This window comes from Salminus brasiliensis, chromosome 1 (genome assembly GCF_030463535.1).
Source record: "Salminus brasiliensis chromosome 1, fSalBra1.hap2, whole genome shotgun sequence".
Lineage (NCBI taxonomy): Eukaryota > Metazoa > Chordata > Actinopteri > Characiformes > Bryconidae > Salminus > Salminus brasiliensis.
In genome coordinates this window covers 76,689,845-76,713,756 of record NC_132878.1, presented here as the reverse complement: position 1 = coordinate 76,713,756, position 23,912 = coordinate 76,689,845, and the positions used below count along the sequence as shown (strand labels likewise).

The 23,912-nt window shown below is 39.0% G+C and overlaps 1 protein-coding gene across 7 annotated transcripts in view; it reads left to right on the top strand.

The window, feature by feature from the left end:
* pde7a (phosphodiesterase 7A) overlaps positions 1-22,382 on the top strand; it is a 51,909-nt gene extending 29,527 nt beyond the window's left edge. For 2 of the 7 annotated variants that reach the window (XM_072689552.1, XM_072689518.1), the window contains exons 2-14: positions 9,476-9,536; positions 11,970-12,002; positions 12,554-12,643; positions 14,018-14,169; positions 15,053-15,116; positions 15,510-15,605; positions 15,944-16,044; positions 16,138-16,269; positions 16,745-16,836; positions 17,245-17,389; positions 17,629-17,725; positions 18,340-18,420; positions 20,357-22,382. In XM_072689552.1, coding sequence (XP_072545653.1) covers positions 9,530-9,536; positions 11,970-12,002; positions 12,554-12,643; positions 14,018-14,169; positions 15,053-15,116; positions 15,510-15,605; positions 15,944-16,044; positions 16,138-16,269; positions 16,745-16,836; positions 17,245-17,389; positions 17,629-17,725; positions 18,340-18,420; positions 20,357-20,565 — 1,299 coding nt within the window. In that variant the 5' untranslated portion in view covers positions 9,476-9,529 and the 3' untranslated portion in view covers positions 20,566-22,382. Of the gene's footprint in view, positions 1-3,069; positions 3,094-3,732; positions 3,793-9,475; positions 9,541-11,928; positions 12,003-12,553; positions 12,644-14,017; positions 14,170-15,052; positions 15,117-15,509; positions 15,606-15,943; positions 16,045-16,137; positions 16,270-16,744; positions 16,837-17,244; positions 17,390-17,628; positions 17,726-18,339; positions 18,421-20,356 lie in introns of those variants that run through there. The other 5 variants (XM_072689562.1, XM_072689570.1, XM_072689543.1 and 2 more) reach the window with 5 other exon arrangements.
* Positions 22,383-23,912: the final 1,530 nt, after the last annotated feature.

Sequence of the window (23,912 nt, the reverse complement as noted above, 5' to 3'; positions counted from 1 at the left end):
TCTGAATAAGAGCATCAGCTAAATGTCATAAATGTAAATGACAACATTACTATAACTGATTTTAAGGAGTTCTGATATTCTAAAGGTAATGCAGCTGAATCTCCACAATCACAATGCATATCTTGCAACTCTGTGCTATAGATATAGATCCTGTTCTGTATACTTTGATTGCCTTGGCTGTGTGTGTGTGTGTTTAAGCATGTGGTTGAGCATGTAGCCTTTTTTTCAACCAGTGATGAACACATATTCAGCAAAGACCTGGCCAGTGGTCGTGGTAGGTGGGTGTAGAATAGGATTATTTCCGGATAGTAGAAGTCAGAGCAGTGTTCACGTCAACCTTGAACGCTTTAAATGAATCAACTATGCAGAACTGGCCTTGTGGGAAGCAGCGAGAACTTTTCGTGTCGTGGGCTCGTGCTTTGGTGTTCAGAGCCATGCTTGGTTAACTTACTGTGGGGCTATTTGTGGAAATGCTCCTCCACAGATATGTGTGGTGATGTCAGTGTTACGAAGGGGCCTAATTTGGTCTGTGTGATAGTTGCACACCTGTTCTTAAAACAAGTCTGTTTTACAAGGCCAAGGCTAATAATTGCAAATGGTTTTAATCTTGTATCTTTCTTAGACATTTATCAATAGACATTTTATCAGCGGTGGAAATGAGCCAGGGGAGACTAATTGTTTTCATGGTTTATTTAAATTGTTTTGGAAGAACGCTGCTGTACTACGTGTGAAACATTATTTAGTGAGCTCTTGTATCTAATTCAGTGAGAATTGCTGAATATGAATGCATGACTAAGCAAAAGAGTGTCACCCTATAATGTCATTTAGAGGGATTTTGTTTTTAATCTGCAAAATTCAATTGATGTAAACAAAGTGAATCATTTTATTAGGAACATCTGTACACCTACTCATTCATGCAGTTATCTAATCAGCCAATTGTGTGGCAGCAGTGCAATGAAAATCATGCAGACACAGGCCAGTACTTTCAGGTAATATTCACATCAACCAGAATAGGGAAAATATGGGCTCTGTGATTTTCTGGTGCCAGACCGGCTGGTTTGAGTATTTTTGTAATGGGAGACAGAATATTGCACTCAGTATGATGTAGTAAAGAAAACTCTCATTAAGCAGACAGACAAATGCCTGGTTTGAGCTGTTAAAGAGGCTACATTTACTGAGATTCCATTCTGTACAACTATAGTGAGCAGAAAAGAATCTCAGAATGCACAGAACTTTGAATCTTGTTGAGGAGGATGAGCTACAACAGGAGAAGACGAAGTCGGGTATGGCGTCTGTCAGTGAAGAACAGAAAGCTGAGGTTGCAGTGGGCACAGGCTCACCAAAACCAGACAGTTAAAGAATGGGGAAATGTAGCTTAGTCGGATTAATCTTGATTTCAGCTGAGGCACAAAGATTTGAGGGTCAAAATGTGGTGAAAACAGCATGTGTCCATGGACCCAATCTGCCTTGCAAATCAAACAGTTCTGGCTGGTGGAGGTGGTATAGTGGATGTGTTCTTTCATTTAGTTTCAGGCACATTTTGGGCCTGTTACCAATACCAATCACTGATGTTGGCATGAATGCCACAGCCTGTTTGAGTATTGTTACTGACCATGTGCATCTTTTTATGGCCACAGTGTACACATCTAATGTTTGCTCCCAGCGTGACAATGCACCATATCATAAAAAATGGTTTCATGAACATGACTATGTATGTAGTGTTCTTCCGTGGTCTTCCCAGTCGCCAAATCTGAATCCAATAGAAAAATGTTCTGACGTAGAATGGGAGATTTGCAGCATGAACGGCGGTAATTGCGCAAAAATGTCAACATGAATCAAAATCTCAAAGGAATGTTGTCAATATCTTGTGGAATCCATACCATGAAGAACTGAAGCTTTGAGAGAATAGAGGCTATAAAAGGAGTTTTAAGAGAAAGAGAGGCCCTACCCCATATTAGTGTAATCTTCCCAATAAAGTGAGTATATCTAAATCTAAGATGTCTAATCTAAAATAACCAGTGAACAGACACAGAGACAGCTTTCAATGATCTGAAATGCTAACCAATTTTAATATCTGGGGGGGGGGGGGTGAAAACCATTGAAAACCATTGAAAAATTATGAAAAACATTAAAAACCTGAATGTTTTGTAATGTGTAGACCATGTTCATATCAGTGTAAAAAATCGTGTCTGGCTTTAGAACTTTCTGGTGCAGTACAAGGCAGCGCACCCACAAGATGCCATTGCTCATAAACAGCTTACATGATTCTGACTTTGTTTTTGCACAAGTTAATAAGAACAAATTGATAATGATGATATTATATGATGATCTTTTTGTAATGTAGCTTTTAGAGGTGTTAAACACTTCTGAAACCTGGTTCCGTTCACCACCACTGTGAAAAGTTCTGGCCCACTATGTTTCTATACAATTAAGAGAATTTGATAATTTTCTATACAATTATGGGAATTTCCCCATTGCGGGACTAATAAAGGACTATCTTATCTTATCTTAATTAAGCAGTTCACATCAGGTCACTCAGAATGACTTCAACATAATGGTTGAATTATGCAGTTTTCTTTTAAAAAACTGTGAATTTCTCTGAAGCAATCATCTGTATGAAGTACAGTATGAAGCCTTGCTGTGGTGAGTCTGAGTTGTATCGAAAGCGGTTGGTCCCTAGGGTTGCAGCAGGGTAAATGAAAAATAAATACGCTCCATGTTCTTGAGCCCAAATCTTTCATTATGAAGTAGTTGAGGTGCCGGCAGTCTTTTATTTAGTAAATAGAGTGTACAGTCTGCACTCGAGCTGTGCTGATAAGGAGACTCTAGCGTGCTCTCTCTATACCAACCACTCCCACTGCGTGCGTCAATGGGGCTGCTGATGTGGTTGGCTGTCGCTAGGCATCTATGGGGGGTTTGGGAGGGTGTGTGTGTGTGTGTGTGTGTGTGTGTGTGTGTGTGTGTGTGTGTGTGTGTGTGTGTGTGTATTTATCTCTTCCTGAGTACGAAATCGCCCCCTTTTTGATATTGTGGGAATATTTAGATGCTTTTCCAAAACGACTCAAAGGGATCTACAGATGGGATGTATGCAAGGTCTGAATGAGTTTATAAATTCTTAGAAAGTTGAATGATTTTTATTCCTTTCAGATTGATGAAATTTATGAGCTCAGTGATGGATGGATTTATGCTTTCTTTTTCTTACAAACAAACTTGTATATCAAATGTCTTTAATTATGGAGCATTTTCTGCCCCTGTATTATACTTTACTGGAATGTATGTTTAACTTTTGGAGGTGTTTTCTAACCTGATCCCGTCTTAGAGTTTGACCCTGTCAGTAGGCCGGATGTTATTCAACCTAATTCACAAGTCAGTAGAAATCCTCACAATGATAGTTTTATGAGACTGTGTGTGTTTGTCTATGTATGTGCAAATGAGATTGAGGGACAGTCGGAGCGTACTAGAGGCGTTCAGGGCTATCATGGGCAGCTGGTTTGTCTATGTCTGTGTCCATCCATGGCGCCTATCCCATGATTGTAGGGTCAGGTGACGGCAGCACTGCTAAGACAGCTGCACTAAGCTCAGTGCGCACACTGTCTGGGCCTTGAGCTCAGCTTTGGCTGCCCAGAGTCTCTCTCACACTTACACACACACACACACACACACGGACATAGACTGTAACACCCACACTCAAACGGACAGAGAGACTATGATCCGCTGTGTCCGCAAGGTCCGATGGGAATAGGTCTAATCTGGTCTGTAATTGCCATTCTCGTCAGATGGATTTTCTACAAGGTAGGTTTCAGCAGGTTATGGAATGTCGCAGTCTATGAAACAGAAGCTTTACCAAAGGAAAACAAAACTTTAAGAGAACTTTAATGTGATACGATCTAGTTCCACATCTTTTTTTTTTGATCGTTTCTATTTGTCCATCATTAATGAAATGAACACACAATGTAAAAGACAGCAAGCGTTTTAAAAAGAGTTCCTTTGGTGAGATAACTGGGTGAAGCTTCTGTAGCTATTAGTGTGACCTCTGTCTAGTGTTTTGCAGCTCTTTGAGACAGGTGACCACTTTCACAGTGTTGCATTGTGATGTCTCTGTATGTATTGGTCTTTATGGTTCGTTCTTGCTTAACAGTAGCATGCAGAGAGCTTTATTGGTCAAGTACCGTTAACTAAATAGCATAACCGATCAGAAAGGACCCCCCCCCCCCGCAACACACACACACAACCCAGAGTCAAATACTGACTCCATTTTGTTTGTCCCAGCTTCTGAAGCAGTCACTTCCAATAACAAATGCTGTTGTATTTATGTTACGAGGAGCTTCTAACCCTTCTTATAGTTCTGTACATCTGGACGAGTCAGCTGCTGCCTTAAGTGAAAGTGAAACGTGAAGGCCTGACCACACACCTTTATAATAGGAATAACTGTGTAATTTGTAGATATTAGCTACAAAACAACAACAGATTGAATTATATATTTCATTGTACCATTACTGTATTTGGACTAGCTGATGGCTAACCTATTACCAAATGATTAGGATGTCACATCATTAATACCACCAGGTCCTGCGTCTGATTCTACTTTTATAATGTAGAATGATCTAAAAAACAGAAATGCTAACACTGTTTTTACAGTAAAAAAAAATCAAGACACTACTGTATCACACAAAATAATCCTGAATACACTATAATAGTGTACATAATACCTCCTAAAATACATTGCTGATAGTTTTAAACAGTAGTCACGGCTGCTTAAGACACACATTTTATCTCCTCTGCCATCTGAAGGAGCAAATCTGTACATGATCTATTTTTATTTCATTAAGACTTAATTGTTGTTATTTTGTGCATAATCGTTCCTAACTTGTTCAACTAATGCTGTTGCATTGTATTGTATACTTTTAACTGTAGTTTAAAAAATAGTCAAGGATTTGTGGCTTTTTGTTGTTTATTTAGGTGCAATGCACTTTGTGGACCTGGCTTGTAACTCAGGAACACAGGAACTGTTAGTATAGCATTCTTGTAATTTTTGGTCTTTTAAAAGAGTAGTGCTTTGCATCAGTGATTCTTTTGGATTTTTTATGTTCGCAGAAGTGAAGGTTGTGTGTTGTGGGCCTGAACTGGATCACTCAATATTGTTTGCATGGATTGGGTGCTGGCTCTGGTGTGTTGATGGAAATCTCTTCACAAGAGCCTCCAACATGCTTCACATCCAAATGTTGTGTAGCAATTAGCATGTGGGGCTGCAAAGTAGCACTGGGTTAACCTGTTCAAATAGAGCCCTCAAAGCAGGGCTAAAATTCCCCAGGTCTGGGTGATTTGTGAGTCATATTTGCTTATTTCCTCAGTATACGTCTTTTGATGTTTTGCATCTTTTTGTCTATTCTGTATTTTTTTACAGTCTAGTAAATGTTCAGATAACATTTAAAATGTGCAAGTTTATGCAAGTCTGCTACACTGTGCTAAAAACATTTTTAACAGGCAGAAAATTAATTTCTAGTAAAGTAACCTGAAAGTCATTTAGTTTTGGTTCTGTACCGCTAAAATTAAAACACTTTTGGCACCAGTACTGATACACCAGTATAGACAATATCAAACAGTACTGTATGTGAGTTAGTGGGGCACATAGTGATTTTATCTGTTTTCTAGTGTTTGAAAAGGGTATTTTTTTTCTTTTCTTTTTCTTTTCTGAAGCACCAGCCAGCCCTCAAAAAGTCACAGGTGCGTCCTCGTCAGTTGGTGTCCAAACCCTGCTGGGAGCGATTGGGTTTTTGTGCGTTGAGCTCTTTCTGGTTCCCTCCAGCCCTTGGCTCTTGCCATCCTCGTGCGTCCGTACCCGTGCCAGCTTGGAGCAGAGGCCATATGGGCCACGCTCTTCTCAACGCCCCCTGCTAGAAATTACTCACACCCCCCAACGCCAAGCGATGTGTGTAAACACTCTGCTTGTTGATGGCGAAATACGGCCATGCGGATCCCGGCTGACTCAACGCACACTTTGCTTGTCAGTTGAAGTCTGGCGGTTGCAGGCAGTGATGTCAGATGTCACATGAGGTTATTGCAGGGTGCTGGGTTTTTGTTGGCAGGGAGTGGACACACCTCGCTGTTTATCTTTGGCAAGCAATTTTTTAGGGTTTATCTTTTCCACTGGTAATTAACTGGAGTCGCAAACAGACCAGGGGCCTCTCAGACTGGAACCAGACGACGTTAATGCTTCTGATCTACTTCAGCTTCTGCGTAACTTGTTTTTTTTCCTCTGATGTATGTTGTGGGTAACATCACTATACTTAAAAACATATTTTCACAGTACATAATATTTTCAATATGTCTGAGACCGAAAGATAAAATACAACAGCAAAACAGTACTAAAAAAATCTAACAACTGGTAAAGAATTAAATAAATAAACTCAGCTACTTGTTGCTGTTTAGTTTATGCAGTTAACTGGCGTATGTTTTTTTTTTTTTTTATGATCCATGTAGTTGTTTGGTGTTAGATATTGATGATCTGTCCTAAAATAATAGATGCACAGTGAGCAGTAGGAGAGAATAAGCAGGTGTCCCAATACTTTTGTTGTGTGTGTGTGTGTGTGTGTGTATATAAAGCAAGTATTACAAAATGTTGTGTAAACAGATAACTGCTGATACTAATGCTTGTCATTAAGGTCTATGCATCATTATGTGCTTTATTTATCCAGAGTTTTATGTGTCATAAAAATGTATCTTTGTAGTGCTAGAGATTTACTTGGCTACTGTATATTTCAGTAATTACTTTTTTGCCATTTCACCCAGCATGTATGTATGTATGTATGTATGTATGTATGTATGTAGTGAGATTGTTTGTATAATTATGATTCACAGTATTTCTGTACTGCACTAGACTCCTCACTATATTTTCAGTATTTCTCGGCAAAAAGAAAATGCTTTGCTTCAAAGTGTTTTGTAATTTTATTCGGGAGAAGCCTGGAGCGAGAGGAGGACTGATAATGGCTAAAAATCAAGTATGCAAATTGGTTCGGTCCATTGACGTCAAACACTGAATTGAATGCCATCTGGGGACACCGTGGACAGCCATCTAAAAGCTGTATGTGTGTCTGTGTGCGTGTGTGATTTGTAGATGGAGAAGTAAGCCAGCAGAAGGCAAGCCCAGTCTTGAGCTTTGTGTGATTCAGTAAAGAGCTCCATCCCCAGCTCTTTTTCTGCTGCACCATGCAGAGAGGTTTTGTCCTAGTTTGGAGGGCTGTCCATCTTTTTTTTCTTTATTTTGAATCAAGAAATTGCATTTGGCAGGTGATTGTACCCAGAGTGATGTATAAGAAGTTGAATACAAAGTAATGTAAACTTATCTGAAAAGATTCCTAACTTAAAAAGTCAAAATAATAAAATCTAGCATTGTACTAAACCTAGAAGATTATGAATAAAATATAAAAGAGTGCACACAGTGTCACTGATGCAAAGCATCACTCTATCACTGTGGTCATGTCTACAACCTAAGCCTTCACTTTAGCCATACCCATGCATTGTTTCAGGCCTGTGACAAACACTGTGAACTAAACACACAGACTTGTCCTTATTGTAATAACTGGTATCATGAGGCACAACTTGCTTCTCAGTAGCCTCAGGAGTTTCTCAGTATGTACTCAGAGAAGCATGTTATGCATCATGATAACAGTTATCACAATAAGGGTAAAATATCAGCATATTGCCCACCTCTAATCAGCGTTAATGTTAGTCGAGCTGATGTTTGTGTGTGACCATGATGCATTAAAATGGTCAAAGAGCAGATCAATCTGTGGATTAATGATCAGTTTAAGGGCTTGTGTTCAAATTAATAGGGTATAAGAACAAACACAGTCACTATTCCTCCTACCTCTCTTTCTTTCGCTCTCCCTTCAGTGGCACGATTTTGTAACTAACCCTTTCGTAACACTTTGGGTGTCTTTTTGTTAGTGTTCTTAACATGATGAGTGCTTGAACTTGTGCTAGCAGTGTGTTCGGTGCACGGTGAGACTGTTCAGAGACCATTCGCTTTCACGCTCTTACTGGGCCTGTCGCATCAGCGGAGGTGTGAGTTGCTGTTCTCGTGTTAATCACTGAATAGCTCTGTGTAGTAGGGCAAGAAAGAGGCAAGCAGATTAAATGGGAGAGATGAGGCATGTTTAATTGAGCTGCCACTGTTTGATTGAAGGTGGGGTGTTTTGCAGACATTGTATGAAACCTATACATTTTTGGAAAGTTATTTTTACCAGATGTACATGCCGCCGTTTTTAAAACCATTTAAACTTCTGTGCATATAGGATTTTTATTATTATTATTATTATTATTACTATTACTACTACTAATTATTATTATTAGCATTATTATTAGCATTATTGTTGTTATTATTATAGTTGCGGTTGTTTCATCATAAGTGTAATACATACATTGTTTAAAAACCAATCCTTGTGTATACATGGTAAAGGCTGGATCACTGGCAGGGTGACCGGCCAATCTTTGACTGTTAAACAAACATCCAATCTATTGGAGTATAATCATGTGAGAAAGACACACATGCTATTACCTCGGTGAAAAGCTTGTAAGAGATACTTAAGAAAAACATTAGGGTTTTGTTTATGTCCCTGCTTGGTCAGGGACCTGATTGAGAGGCTAGATTTGAAGTTTTGTGGCCGTTGTTCTCCATTTGTTGCTCTTGTAATTGAGGAATTTCCATAGATTTTTTTACACTCTCATTTTTAACTATTGTCCTCTTTAATGCATATGGGTACTGGAAAGTATACACTTGTGCATGCTAGTCCTAGTGTTCCTAGAAACAATGAACATAAAGTATAGCCTTTTACTGCTGTAAGCGAAGAGAGCTTGCATGCATCTCATCTCGCTGTTAATCCTCCCTTCAGGACATGCTGAATGAGGTCATGTTTAAATTATGTTACTTGCGTTATTCAATGTTTTTGGAGTTGCGCCAATATGGGAATTGTCTGCTAATGTTGATTATAATATCTTATATTATCTATTTTTATTTTTTTAAATGTACATATTTGCTAGTGCTGATACATAAACATTCATAAAACATAAACTGAGAGTACTTCTGCCTGGATCAGCATTACAGGAAACGGAACATTATGTTGGGGATGGTTACAAATAAAGTGAACTGAAAGCTGTATAACAAACTAATTTTTGTTTTTGTTTTTTTCCTTTGTGTATTCAAGTAATATTGGTGACAAGTGCTTGTGTTTTTGGCATATTTATCATTCTTTATTACTTTGCATTTTTGTATCTCTACTTGCATATTATATATGCAGCATTTCAATACTATAATTGAATCAGAAGTCAGAATTTTGGTATCATGACCAACCTACTGCAGAAGAGGTTGCGCACATCCAATGTTGTTAGGTCTTTGTTGTTGTTGTTTCCCTGCTTTGATTTTTAAAGTTTAAATTTGATCTGAATGCTTACTCTAACCCCTTTTCTTACTCCACAGAGACGTGGCGCGATCTCCTATGACAGTTCTGATCAAACGGCTCTTTACATTCGTATGCTAGGTAAGCACTCTACCGGTCTCTGCTGGTACATTCCCTCACACACACAAATTACAAACACTGCCATTTTAAACAAACTACTGTACGTGGTGGTTCACTTTCTGGGTATGCCCTGTTGCACTAAATTATTTGAACAATGAAGATTGCTCAAAAACATGACCGTGTCAGTCACGCAGTATCAAATAATCTCATCAGTATGCTAGTTTAGGTCCCGTCTCCACCCAGAAGTACTTCTGCTTTTTGCCTGAAATTTGCGTGATTTGATTAGCATAGATTTGATTAAGATCACTACATTACAGCCTGGAACCTCTCCAGATTTTCAGTGGCCTATTGACCTCTTACAAATGTGCAGTGGTGATAAATCCAAATCTGCATTGTGTCAGAAATGAAAAAATACTTGCAGATCATGCATTTAGAGATGCCATTTATTTTTCAAGCAATCAAGGCCAGTTTTATAGATAGTCTAAATGGGGATGCTGTTTTTAACATGTCCTTATTGGACCCCACTTTGTCCAAGTTACGCATTGCCACAGCTACACTAAGCTCATCGAAAGCATACTGTGGCTTGATTCTCTGGACAATGATTAATCTTAACCTTTGTCACCGGTGATTCTCTAGCATTAGGCTTAATGCTGTAGAATTTAAATGAAACACCCTTTACTACAGCAAGTCGAGGGAGAGGGGCTCTTCAATTTTGTTTTTATATTGTTGCGGAATTTACAAGCTGTAATTCTTAAGTGGACAAATACTGTTGGACTTCTGTACCATACTACTGTATAGTTTTGTATGGTACTTTGTATAGTACTGTATGGTGCTTTCCACTCTCGTAATAATCAGAGTAAATTACAGTAAAGACTGTCTACTCTGTCCTTTAATAACTTCAAAACTAAAAATTTTGCCCTTACAATAAGGAATTAGGCGTTAGCACTCAGTAATCAGTAAACTTTGTTTTGTAGTTAACAATATGCCTAAATAAGGAATGTATTTAAAAAAGGAATATATAAAAATGTATAAAAAAGGGAATTGTGCATTCCCTTGTGTCCCATGGTAAACATGAAAAAATGTTCTAAAGCCAACACACTTTGACTTGCAAACATACTTTATTTTCCCCAAAAAATGTTTCTATAGCTGAATGAGGAAGTCACTGAGAATCCGAAATAGGAATACTACTACATACATGCTACATGGGAGCTACCAGTCCTGCACATTTAAATAACACCACCATGTTATGTAATAATAAGGATACTAAAACCAGCTACTCAAACTATAGACTACTACAATTACACAAATTATGAGTATTATTTTATTATGAGTATTATTTCATTATCCTCATTCGGTATTTTTCTAAGTTTATCTAAGATGAGCGTCTAAAAATAGGCTATAGTGCTCAAACATCTTAAACACTCTACTGTGAGTGTTCTTGTAAGTTGAATTTTTACAGGATTGAGCATGCATCATTTTTGTGCCCCCTCTCATATTCAAACTAGCATTTTCTGCAGTTATTCACCCGATATGGGCGCCCATCACTAGTGACATGTCATGTCTGGCCAAAGCCATTTGAGTACCCCACTTGACAAAACTTGCTGATTGCCTATTGCGACTACTTCTCAACCTTGTAACAAAGATGATGCTATTTAGGGAAAAAAAGTTCTTGACCAAACAAACTGTTTAAAAATGTTGTTGTTCGGGCCACCATTGTCAGGAGATCGTGGAAGTTTGTTCCCCGGTGAGGCCACAGCCATCTGTGGCTGGGAGTCCAAGAGGGCATAACTGGCCATACCCCCTCTTCCCCATCCCTAAGTGCCATGCTAGCCAACACAGGTGTCTGTTCGCTGACATAACAGAATTGGCGATTTAGCTGTCCAGCACTGGAAGCGATGCTGTGGAGCTTCACGTGACCCAGAGGAAGCACATGCTAGCCTTCACCCTCCCAGTTTGGTAGCATTGTGTGATTTAGGTGGGGACCTAGCTAGCGGGTGGAAAAACAGAGTGCGATAATATTTTCAAGAATGGCATCCATTTTTCCCCTTTAGAGAGAAACGGCTTAGACCCAGGGCCCATTCAGATGTTAATGCTGAAGTACAGAATGATAACATCTCCGACGAAGTTTAGTGGCATTCAAGATCCTTTGCTAACAAAATGGCTCGCAAGGCCTGCTGGAGAAACAGACGCTTTGGTTCCGTAATCGGGATGTGCCTCTCCCCCTTTGCTTCTCCACCTCAGCAGCTTCCCTCCTACTGCATGTCCAAGGAGCTTCAGTCTGGTTTTTAATGTGTGGTACTTCCTGTTTGCATGCGTGACGTTGTGCTACTACACTTTTGTACATTTCTGTAAAAATCTTTGAATGCTGTTTTTTACACTCATGTCTGTCTTTGTTTGATTATTATTTTTATAGTGTTTATGTAATTGTAATTCACAGTTTTGGTATTTTGATAGGGGCTTGTGTAATATTCAAACAGCTGTTTTCAAGTAAGTAAATGTACTGGTGGGAGGCTGTCCTTATTTTGATTTTTTTATGTTCATTTATTTATTTATTCACTTATCTACTGCACATGTACACCAATCAGTAGTGACTGACATGTTGGAGGCTGCCATTACTCAGTAGAAGTCTATGCAGTTATTCTTCCCCTCTCCTCAGCATACAGTCTCATGAAAAGGCCTATTGAATGAGAATTAACAGATGTGACTTGAGAGCTTTGGCCAGCCTCATTGAAGTCCCTCTGATTTCCTCTCCATTCTGACCTGGACTGAGGCACAAGCTTGTCTTTCTTTCCCGTGTCCACCTCGCTCATGGCAGTCTGAATACTAATGCCTTCTCTTCCCGGCATGGAGCTGCATGCTCACTTCCCCTCCTCTGCCCTTGAGCCCCTCCGCCCCTCGTTTTGGCTGTGTGTGCATGTGTTTCTGTGTGCCTTCTGTACCTCCATTGCCAGGCTCAAGCCCTGTTCCTTGGGTCAAACAAAGAGCTAGTTGGGTATGCTAACAAATCTCTTGAGGGTCTTTTTGTTAATGCCTTCTAGGAGATGTGAGAGTGAGGAGCCAGGTAGGCTTTGAACCTGAACGAAGAGGCTCGCACCCATACCTGGGTGTTGATTTCCGGACCTTGCACTGTAAGTACCAATGTGAAAAAAACGTCCATTTTCTATAAAATCACCAATCCATTGCCATGTACAGTAAGCCACACAGTACTCTTTAATGCATATAATAAGCTTTTGAGAGTTTGAGAATGAAGAACAGGGCAAGTGTAAATATGCCCAAAACAAGGCGTGGTTCTGAGATACGTTTTAGCCAGATGTTACCAACATAAATGCATCGGTCTCTACAAGCCATATTCGACAACCAAAACCCTTTTCACTAATGTGACAGGGCCTCAACTGCTTGTGTGGAGGAGACCACTCTCTGGACTGCTGCCATTTAAAAGGGGTATCTACTCCCCTGTTCTGATCTAGACGCAACTTTAGTTCAGTAGCCTATTTGGTCATTATTTACTTCACATGATCTTTTTTCACAATCAGGCTACATTACACACATGGTCAATCTCTAGTGGTTCTCTGACTCAGCTAAATTTTTGCTACATTTCCATGAAATTACTAAATAATTTGAAATATTCTAAAACATATTAGGCTAATAACTAATATGGAAGACCAATTTTTTCACCCTGTTTAATGCATTTGACTATCAAGCACAAATTGGTTAACATTGGCTAAAATGAATGAATCCCCCATGTGTAAACTGGGTCTTTGTTTGGTCCAGCTATGAATTGATATTACACACCAAAGCTACCTGATGCATTGAAAATGCATGGCACTATTGATCATAAATAAACAAAACATCTGGGCGCTTTCTTAATATGTTGTTATACGTGACAAAAAATTGCTGTATGAATAATTTTTGCTTTATATTACGCTTTATATTACATACATCCACAATTGAATTCACGTCAACACAGGACCACTGTCATGCTTTAGCCTCTGGCTATTTAAAGGCCTTTCTCCTGACTGGTCTGGACTGTTCCAGCCTGGTCACACCAGCCAGGCGTGGCTCCGGCAAGCATACAGTGAGCAGGAGCGCTCCGGCAGTGCAGCTTTAAACCGGGTCGCTGTGTCAGCAGTCTGGCACTGGGCAAGCACATTTCTGTCAGCACTGTTAATCAATCACCTTTTCACATTCACTTTAATCTACTAAGACCTTAGCTTTTTTACCATAACAGCTTTTCATGATCAGCTATATTTCTGGGTTACCCTGGAATAAGAGAAAGTTAAATAGAGTCAAGTCATAGATTCAACAGGTTTGTTTGTAGTGATTAAGAGCATTTCAGCTATGACCTGATGGAATAGAGGAGAGGACATCAGGTTGAGACTGCATTAACTTCATTAGGAGGAGATTAATATGAATGGTTATGGGTTTTGTGCAGCACTGTTAAAAAGCCATGTTATGTAATTTTACCATGGGGATTTCATGAGTGTCCTCCTGTGTGTGTCCAGCCCATGCTGAGTCGGCGGGATCGATTCCAGCCCGGAGGATCCGCAGACTTTTCAGTTTCCAGCGGCACCTGCTGTCCTCACGCTTTCTCCGGGGAGCGCCACACCTCAACCCCCTCCACATCCTGGACGAGGACTACTGTGGCCAAGCCAAGGTGTGTTCTCCATTTAAAAATAAGTCGTAGACTAAAAAAGAAATCCTATACATAATGCAAAATGTTGGTGGTGTGTATCAGAACATTTTATCATTTTTTTTTTTATTGTTCTGTTCTGCTTCAGCATTTTTGCTGTGAGGCGTTTTTTTTTTATATATAAAGTACACCTCCTCCTTGTTTCATACGCACAGTTTGTTATTTGTTAGTTAGATCCATCTTTTGTCTTTTAAAAAAAATAACCAATCATTCTGGAAATAACTGGTGCATTAATCATTCTTTAGTATGTCATTTTGACAGCATGTCAGATCAGTCCCAGCAAGTGCACCAGTTACCAAACGAAAAGTGCCACTGAGTGACTCGTAAGGTACATTTCGATATTCACTTTGGTTCTGGATTGTTTTTTCAGTTCCTGAAGCAAGCATTGTAAGTTTTTCACTGTTGCACTGTGTGCCTTATTTGAATTTCCGTTACATTTGTTCCTTCTCTGAAATATAAAAGTGATGCCAAGCTAACCATTAGCTTACAGACAGTGACACTTTGCACTTTAAAAGATAACATTGGTCAATCCAACACGTCCTGTGTTGAGTGCTGGACATGCTGAAATTCATTACAAATTCAAGCAAAATGTTTTCTCTGGTTAAAAAGTCTTCTGAGAGACTGTTGATATAAGGAGTGGGGAAAGTTAGAGTCTAAAGAAACAGATAAATGATAGTTTCAGTGCTGATTCTGCTGACAAGGGGCTGCTTTCCTACAACAGCTTAATCTATAAAGTATCTGAGATTTTATGATTTTATACAGTGTGATGTTTTTCTGTCTTTTTCCTGTTTTCTTGATTTCTTTAATTAAATGAAATCTCTTTAATTGACCTGTTCATCTTTTGCAGTGCATGTTGGAAAAGGTTGGAAGCTGGAATTTTGATATTTTCCTCTTCGACAGGCTGACGAATGGTAAATATTTTAAAGTGTCTCTGAGGAGTGTGTGTGTGTGTGTGTGTGTGTGTGTGTGTGTGTGTGTGTGTGTGTGTGTGTGTGTTTGTGTGTGTTTGTGTGTGTGTGTGTGCTGGTATTCCCCTTTTAAGAGTTGCTGTGCGCTAAGCGTGACTGATATTTGCTGTTGTGTTTGTGTTCAGCACTGCCACCTGCTGGGCCGCATAATGCAATCACTCACTATAGTTGCAGTTTGAAAACCTGAAGTTGATGAGTTCCTTAGACCATAGGTTAATATAATTAAAATACTGTGTTATAAAAAGAAATAATCATTGTATGGCATGGTATGCTCTGGGTGCTTGTTGTTTTTGTTTTTTAATACATTTGATGTATCATTTCTCTACTTGTTTTCAGGAAACAGTCTGGTTACCTTGACATTGTATCTTCTGAGTCATTATGGCTTAATTGAGCTCTTCCAGTTAGACATGGTTAAAGTGCATCGCTTTTTAGGTAAGTGACTACACATCTGAGACTAAATGATTGATAATTCCAGTGGATAGTTTGTCCAGACATTACACTTTTGTTCAACATTAAGCTTAATCTGTGTATAAAAACAGGCCAAAGTTGTTTGAGGTTTTCAAGTTAACTGCTAATTGATCTGTAGGGACAGTGTGTTCCAGTTGTTACCATATCAATTTTACAGCATGACTAAAGCCAAGGGAGGGGTCCACTGCATTATTCAGTGTTGTCTGGATTCCAGGCAAAACAGTCTCAGTAAAACATTATTTTTTGCCTAAACTCACTGTATTTAGTTTGATTTTGCTCTATGTTTCGTCATTCTGTTTTAGTTTTGGTTCAAGAGGACTACCACAATCATAATCCTTACCATAATGCAGTCCACGCTGCAGACGTGACCCAGGCGATGCACTGTTACCTGAAAGAGCCCAAGGTAGGATCACAGGAGAAACTCTTACCTGCATGAACTCGACTTAATCAAGCTTACAGTGTGTTCCATGGGTATGTCTGTGTGTTTTCTCTGCAGCTTGCCAAGTCCCTCACTTCCTGTGATATACTCTTGGGCCTTCTGGCAGCGGCCACTCATGACCTGGACCACCCAGGGGTCAATCAGCCTTTCCTCATTAAAACCAACCATTACTTAGCCGCTTTGTACAGGGTGAGAGCAACACTTTCATCAGCTTTAATTCTCACAATTTTTCTCTTACCCCAAATGGTGTCTTAACACAAAATGCTTTTAACTGGTCAGGTGAGGATCACACTCTGTAAAGATTATGATAAAACACTTTTCTGAAACTGCATTCCCAGTTATGATGTTTTTGATACTACAAAATATACTGCTATCTGTTAAAGAGGGCAAATGTGTGCTGCATGGCTAAAACAGTAGTACCATTTAAACATTGATAACAGTTGCCTGTTGGCTTATTCATTTTCTTGAATAGAAACAGAGACACTATTTGGGATTATCACACAGCCTGTCAAGGGGGAAGGGGTTCTAAGCTTCCATTTTGTACAACCATTAGGCACCAAGTATGTCTTGACAGATCAATTACATTTGGGGTAAATTGATTTCTCTGTGCTTATAATATAATGTCTCAAATCAGCACAGTCTAACAGACTATATGGCTCTGTAGAATACCTCAGTCCTGGAGAACCACCACTGGAGGTCTGCAGTGGGTTTGCTCCGAGAAACCGAGCTCTTCTCCCATCTTCCTGCAGAGGACCGGTGTGTATTACAGCACATATCTTTTCAAGTAGATTGTGATGATATTTAATGATGAATGTTCTCATTTTGTTGCTGTGTTTAAAATATATAAGTAATGTATATTACTGTTGTCAACATTTTGTGATCTCACAATACTAAACCATGATTCATGTGCATTGTAGAGATGTGGCAATGCCTATATTCAATTTTTCTTGAATAAGCATTCTATTAACCGTGATATCTAATGCAGTTGCACTGTTTGAATGTAAATTTACAAATAACCAGCAGTAATCCATAACTGGATCATTTTTCTAGAATTGAAAAGCAAATTGTGGGCTGAGATCAATCACGCTTCTTAGTGCATATCAGTAGCACTTTTTCATTTAAGTATAGTTAATGACATTTTTACTTTCCCCCCCTTCTTTTCAGTCTGAACATGGAGAGGCAGCTGGGTTCTCTGATTCTGGCCACAGATATCAGCAGACAGAATGAATATCTATCCAAGTTCAGGACACACCTGGACCAGGAGGACCTGTGCCTGGGGAACGCCTCACATCGTCACTTCATCCTACAGGTGAGGGGACACAAGCAGAACTCTCACTACCAGAGCAATATCTCACACGAAAGCAATATATTCACAAAATGTTCAACAGCAGATCACTGTTTAGTCAAATTATGCAGATATCCTTTACTAAAGTTCTGCTGCCAGTCCTGGCACACAGCAGAAGCGTGTGTGCGCCTCTCTGCAACTTGCCAAGTCATTCAGTTCCTTCAGCTTCTCTGTGTGTGTTTGTGTGATCTCTCTGTGTGCAGATGGCCCTGAAGTGTGCCGATATTTGTAACCCGTGTAGGCCGTGGGAGCTCAGCAAACAGTGGAGTGAAAAGGTGACTGAGGAGTTCTTCCACCAAGGTACTATATATACACACGCTCACCCAATGGGAAATGCTTTATGTTGATGGTTCACGCTTGATGCTTTTTATTGTGCTCAGCCTGCCTTTAGCTTGCATTCAGCTACCTATTAAATTTGATTCCACTTCTCCCTGAACTCATCACTCAAAGTCAAAACCCTCACCGTGGTTCAAATCACATTTTAGGTTCTCAACAATTTGAGCATTTGTAAATAAACTAAAGGGGACTATCAACATAGTGTGATCAGCCAGTTCAACCCACAGACTGTTTTGGCTTAATCTTAAAGGGAGCCCTGTTGAGACTTGCAATGCCTTAAAACATATTATACATTTCCAATTAAATGTAATGTAAAAAAAACTTTGAGTGGCAGCATTTGTGTTCTAAAACATGACATACAAAAACGTGGCAATGTTGTTTATCTGGTTTTTTTGTTTGTTTGTTTTTTGTAATAAATCGACTAATTTTTGCCTTATACAACACATTTTAATAGTATTGAATAATTGCACCACATTGCAGCTTACATGTTAAACTGACAGGTTTAACTGCGGTTTAGCTTATAATAATTTGATGTGATAATGTGACTGTAATTGTTCTGTCTCTCTCCACATGTTTAGGAGATATTGAGAAGAAGCACAAACTTGAAGTCAGCCCACTGTGTGACAGCGAGAACAACTCCATAGCCGATGTTCAGATTGGTAAGACTCTGGTTTCCTGGACTACTGGTGTCAACTCTCACACATTTGGGATAAGCACAGTGTTCTTGGCAGTGTGTTAAGAGTTTTCACTCTGTGAACCCAAGAATCATGACAGAATGCAGGAGTACATTTCCACCAACTCTGTCCACCGACCAAGGTTTAATTCTTTGTAGGAGGCAAAAAGCAGACAGATATTTTTTAACAGGGAAAGGAGATGTTGTATCACTGTCCTTCACTGAAAATATCTCCTATGATCCAAATAACCTTCTTTATTGGTCTGTTTATCAGGTGGTTGTCTCCTACACTAACAATCTGAAGCCTTCAACCCTGTAATATTCAGATGCCACAGACATTTTTCTGACTGTCTGAGACATAGCAATAATAAGGACAAGCTTATCATTTAACACTACTCTTAGTGCTGTCATGCTTATTTTGGCTACTGTACATTTGTCTGATTTGAGGCTTATGTGACGTCTGAGTGTCTCATCAAGAAAGGGAATGCCAAGGAAAGAAGGTTTTTGGAAGTATCATTTTAGTAGGATATATGGAAGCAGACTGTGTTCGCAGTTACTCATTCTGACTTGCATTCTTATTTAGAGATATGGACTCAAGTCACGTAACTCCTTTGGTGACATAAGGATTGACTCACCAAAATCATTTTTCAAAGATTTTTGACCCCACTTTGACTTCATCGTCAGTGACCTGGACTTTGGCTTTAAAACCTATTAAGACCCGTCACTGCCCATAAGTCAATCGACATGATTTATCTCCAGTTGTTACAATGGCATAAAACCTTCATTTTGAGCCATTTGTATCGCATGCATGGTCTGATAACGCTATGTACGTTCTCCAGATCACCCAAAAAACAGTGTAGTTCCAGTAGGGGATGCCAGTGAGACTTGAGACTTGATGTTTGACTTTGGTCTTGTTTGCACTGATTTGTAGTGATATGTATTACTTGCAAATCAGTTATTTTTTAGAGTAGCTGAAAAAAAAAAAGTAGGAAGTTGTTCGATCTGCTAAATGTCTTGGTCTGAAGGTCTGAAGTGTATTTAGTTTTGCTAATATAGGAGCTAATATGGGCTAATATAGCCAACAAACAATAGAAACTTTTAGACTGATAGTGGATAGATCTGTTAGTATTGCAAACAAAACCTTATGTAAAAATATGGCTGGGCGGTAAAAATACTATATCACGATATTTAAAGACATTTTTCACAGTGCACAATATCACAAAACGTGTGATCGAAGACTAAATACATCAGTAATGACAGATTCTTAAAAACTACTTTTCAGATACTCTCCCATACTGAATACAGTTCAACATCCTCTACACTTCATCTAATTAAACCAGTCTAATTACACTGTTGTGAAACCTCCAGTTGATCAGTGTTTAATAAGCACTGACAAAATTCTCAATATGCTTTTCTAATCACGATAACAAAATGTATCACAATACGATAAAATATCGTCATATTGACCAGCTCTATGTATAAATCATGCATTTGTCTCACAGTAAGTTAAGTAGATAAACTTGCAAATGTGGTTTCTGACAGGGTAGCTGTATGGAATTTGGGAGAGGGGGGCATTTTAGCTAGAAACATTATTTGCAGCAGACTTGTAGCCTCCTTTTTTTCTGTAGTTATGTCTATTTTTGTATAGATAACAGCATGCCTTTCAGTATCAGAAACTATATAAGCAAATAATTAGAGATTATATAAATTGTGTTCCTCAAACCAACATATCAATAACTTCACTGACTTCCTATTTGTCTTTGTTTTGATATTATAGTCTTTAGTATAGTGTAAAACTGCTATACAGATATATTTGTAAAAACAATTTGTATCTTTTACACAGTACTGTATAGAAATGTGTCAAACTATTCCTTTAGTGGTTCTCAGTAATCTCATCTGCTATTCTCCCCCTCTCTCACCAGGTTTCATGACCTACGTGGTGGAGCCTCTGTTTGCCGAGTGGGCACGTTTCTCGGACACGCGGCTCTCTCAGACCATGCTGGGCCACCTGTGCCTGAACAAAGCCAGCTGGAACGCCATGCAGCCCGAGGCATCGGGCAGCTCTGAGGAGCCGGAGAGCGAACCAGAGCCTAGCTCTAGAGCCTTACCTCAGGGAAGCCCGCAATCCTGACACTCCCTCGCCCACCCACTGCGTGGACAGGACTGCTCCTGCTGCCCCTGCCCAGCCCAGCCTGATACCTTAAACCACATATGAGTTGCTCGCCTCCCATCTCAAACCAACCACTGATTAATTTAATTTATTTAACTTTTAAATCCTTTTTTTTCTTCTACATAGAGCAATACATGAATACCTCATTCGGCTACTGCTGCATTTTTTTTTGTTTGTTTGTTTGTTTTTCTCATTCTTTTTTATGTCAGAATTTTATTTATTTATCTTTTTGTTGTTTTTTTTTCTTGGGGGGGAGTGTTACGAATTGAGAACATGGCCATTTTGCTAGAGACTGGGGAATGTGCTAAAGAGGAAGGATCCCTTCTGCTGGGTTAAAAGTGCCATTTTCACCACATTTGAAAACACGAGTATTCATGAGAGTTGTGAGTTTTGTTAATTTTTTTAAAGACTGCACCTAGAGACATTGTGCGTGCCACAAGTGTGTATGCGCGTGTGAGTGTGTCTGTGTTTTTGTTTTTTTGTTTTTTTGCAAATGAATCTTCCTCCTTGTGTACACAACTGAAAAAAGACAAATGTGAAGAGCCCAGTCGATTTGCTGCCTCTATGAAGACTGTTTACAGATGTCTTTTTTTGTTGTCATTGTTATAAATGAATCATGTTGGTTCTGTGATTTTCTTTTCTTTTTTTTGCCTTTAAGCACAGATGTGAAGAACCACTTTTACATGTCTTTTGAACTGTTGTCCTACTGCTGATGTACTGAACAAAAAAAACAACAACAACAAATACTATGGGACTGAGCTTCAGTCAGTCTGACACTCACCAGATGCCATATGAAACGCCATTCTGTGCTCCGTTGTGTCTCTCCATCTCTCTCTTTCTCTCCATGCACTCCAGGAAAAAAGGTGCCACTCTGGACATGCAGCTTCTGCTGTGAATGGACCAGGAACAGGCTTCCCTCCACCACATCCCCTTTTCACATTGCAACTGGATGACCCTCCGGACCCCTAGAACAAGAATCCTGACACAGGACATGTAGCCGACCAGAATCTCCATGGATTTCTCTCAGGGTCTCGCCAACCTGCTTATCTATCAGCTGGGAGAAAATGAGGAAGCTAAAAGGTGCCTTTTATAGGTAGCTGTCCCCTTCCCCACCATTTTGTAAAAAATAGATACATAGACTCCCGTTCAGAATGTCTCTCAAACCACAATTGCTCTTTCTCTCTCTCGCTCTCACTTTCTCTATCCAGAACACTGCTAAAACGATGCCTTAAAACTATGCACAAAGCTAAGTGACCAAACCAGCTTGTATTTTTCATTGAAGTGCATCATGTCTGTTAAATGCATAGTCCAGCCCTTTGCCTTTTGTTGTAGGAGGGGGAAAAAACAAAAAGGTTTTTCTTTATTCTTTTTTTAAGTGAATGGAGGATGAGTTGATTTCATTTTTAACATTGAACATTCCATTGTTTCTGTTTTGTGTATTGTATTTTTTACTCTGTACAGATGGCGCAGTTGTGTTTTTGTGCTTCTCTTTCAGGTTTGAAAGAGAGCAGGTGCTTTTTTTTTTTTTTTTTTTTTTTTTTTTTTTCTTTTTTTTTTTTCTTTTTTTTCTCTTCTTTATTTCTTATTTTAGCTGATCTGTATTTTTGTTGTAAGTGCTGTAAGACTGTTGATTCAAAACTGTTTACAATTTGTTGTAACAGCCATTTTGGGGAAAAGACTTCAGTGTCAAGCCATTTTGTAAAGGCTTTTGTCGTACAGACTTTTTGATACGTGCTCATTTCAGTTGCATTTTTGATGAATAAAAATTGACACGATGTTTCAAGCTGTTGAATGACACGATTGAGTTATGTTGTATTTTCTTTAAATGTTGCCTTCATTGAACATCACATTTTAGCCAGGTATTTACTGTTTCCATATTTAAGACAGTGACGCTTCTGTCAGCTAGTGAGTTAGAGAGAGTTAGAGGCCAAGTTCTGTGTTTATTGAGCCATTCAGAGTGGTTTTGGTTAGAGAAACTTACTGATTTAGATTTCTTTACAGTGGTGATGCTGGGAGCCAGGAGTCACCATGTGTTTGAACTCTGCAAATGAGTAAATTAATAATGCACATTTAAAGCAGTCCCCTACAGTCAGGAGGAGTAATTCACACTTTGTCACCCCTCAAGAAGGACATGCTTTCATGCTATTCTCGTCAAGCTGAAAGATACAGAAGCATCACTGAAAGTCAAAGAGGCGGTAGACTAACTGTTCAACTTTGGATGAACGGTGTTGCACAGTTCTCAAGTTCCACTCTGTCCACTTCGTCGAAGGTACATATTGCAGTTAGCGTTCTGAGTCCAGGGTAGCAGTGATAGCAGTGCTATTCTCTCTATTATAAGTCACACAATTATTTTGAAGCAGCTAATTTAAGGTAAAAATTTTACATAATGCTGGTTTAATCATATAAACATTTTATTGGTATTATTCATCTCTTTTGGTGTAGAATCCATCGTTTCATCACTTATCATACCATTTGATATTCTCATGATATTTTGGTGGAAAAAATCCATGTTGTATAATTTACCAATGAGGCGAGAGTTGGGATGTAAGGGGCGTGACCTGAACGTTGTTTGCTTCTAATGTTTAAAAAGTGCAATTGCATTAGTTAGCAAAATTGTCCACAATTGACTGTCTTTTGTGTAAAGCATTTTTTTTTTTTTGCATCATTACACCAATAGACGTTCCAAAATGTTTTTCTCTTTAATCCTCCAATATATCCATTTAATATTTAGCATCATTTAACCATAACCTTTTTGCATTTTTTTAAATATATATATATATATATATATATATATATATATATATATATATATATATATATATATATATTAGGATCAGCATTTATTTGTAGATGGTACACTGTAAATGTATCTTCCAGAACCCCAAGTGCCTCACTTGTAAATATGACTTCAGTGGCTTTTTGAGTGCAGTTTGCACGTTAGAAAGTTGACCTTATTCAGTTGGACAGCATTGCAATGCAGAATCAGTTCGTAGTATGAACTATAAATGTAATGTGAAGGTATCCTCTCGAAAATTAAGTGTCAGCCGCTAGGTGCTGTAAAGATGAAACAAGTACAATACAACAGGAACAACCTGAGCAGATTTTTATTAAATGCAAAGCATCTCATGGACATCTTGTGAATAAACTTGCGTTAAACGGGCTTATCCACAAGAGGCACTATTAGTGCTTGAATGGATTCCAGTGTTTCACACCAATGATACTGTGACACTACAGTGTTTACTGTAGGGACATCTAAGGGCCATTTTGGTCAGTTTGTATACAATATGGTGCTAGCTGTATGTTGCCTG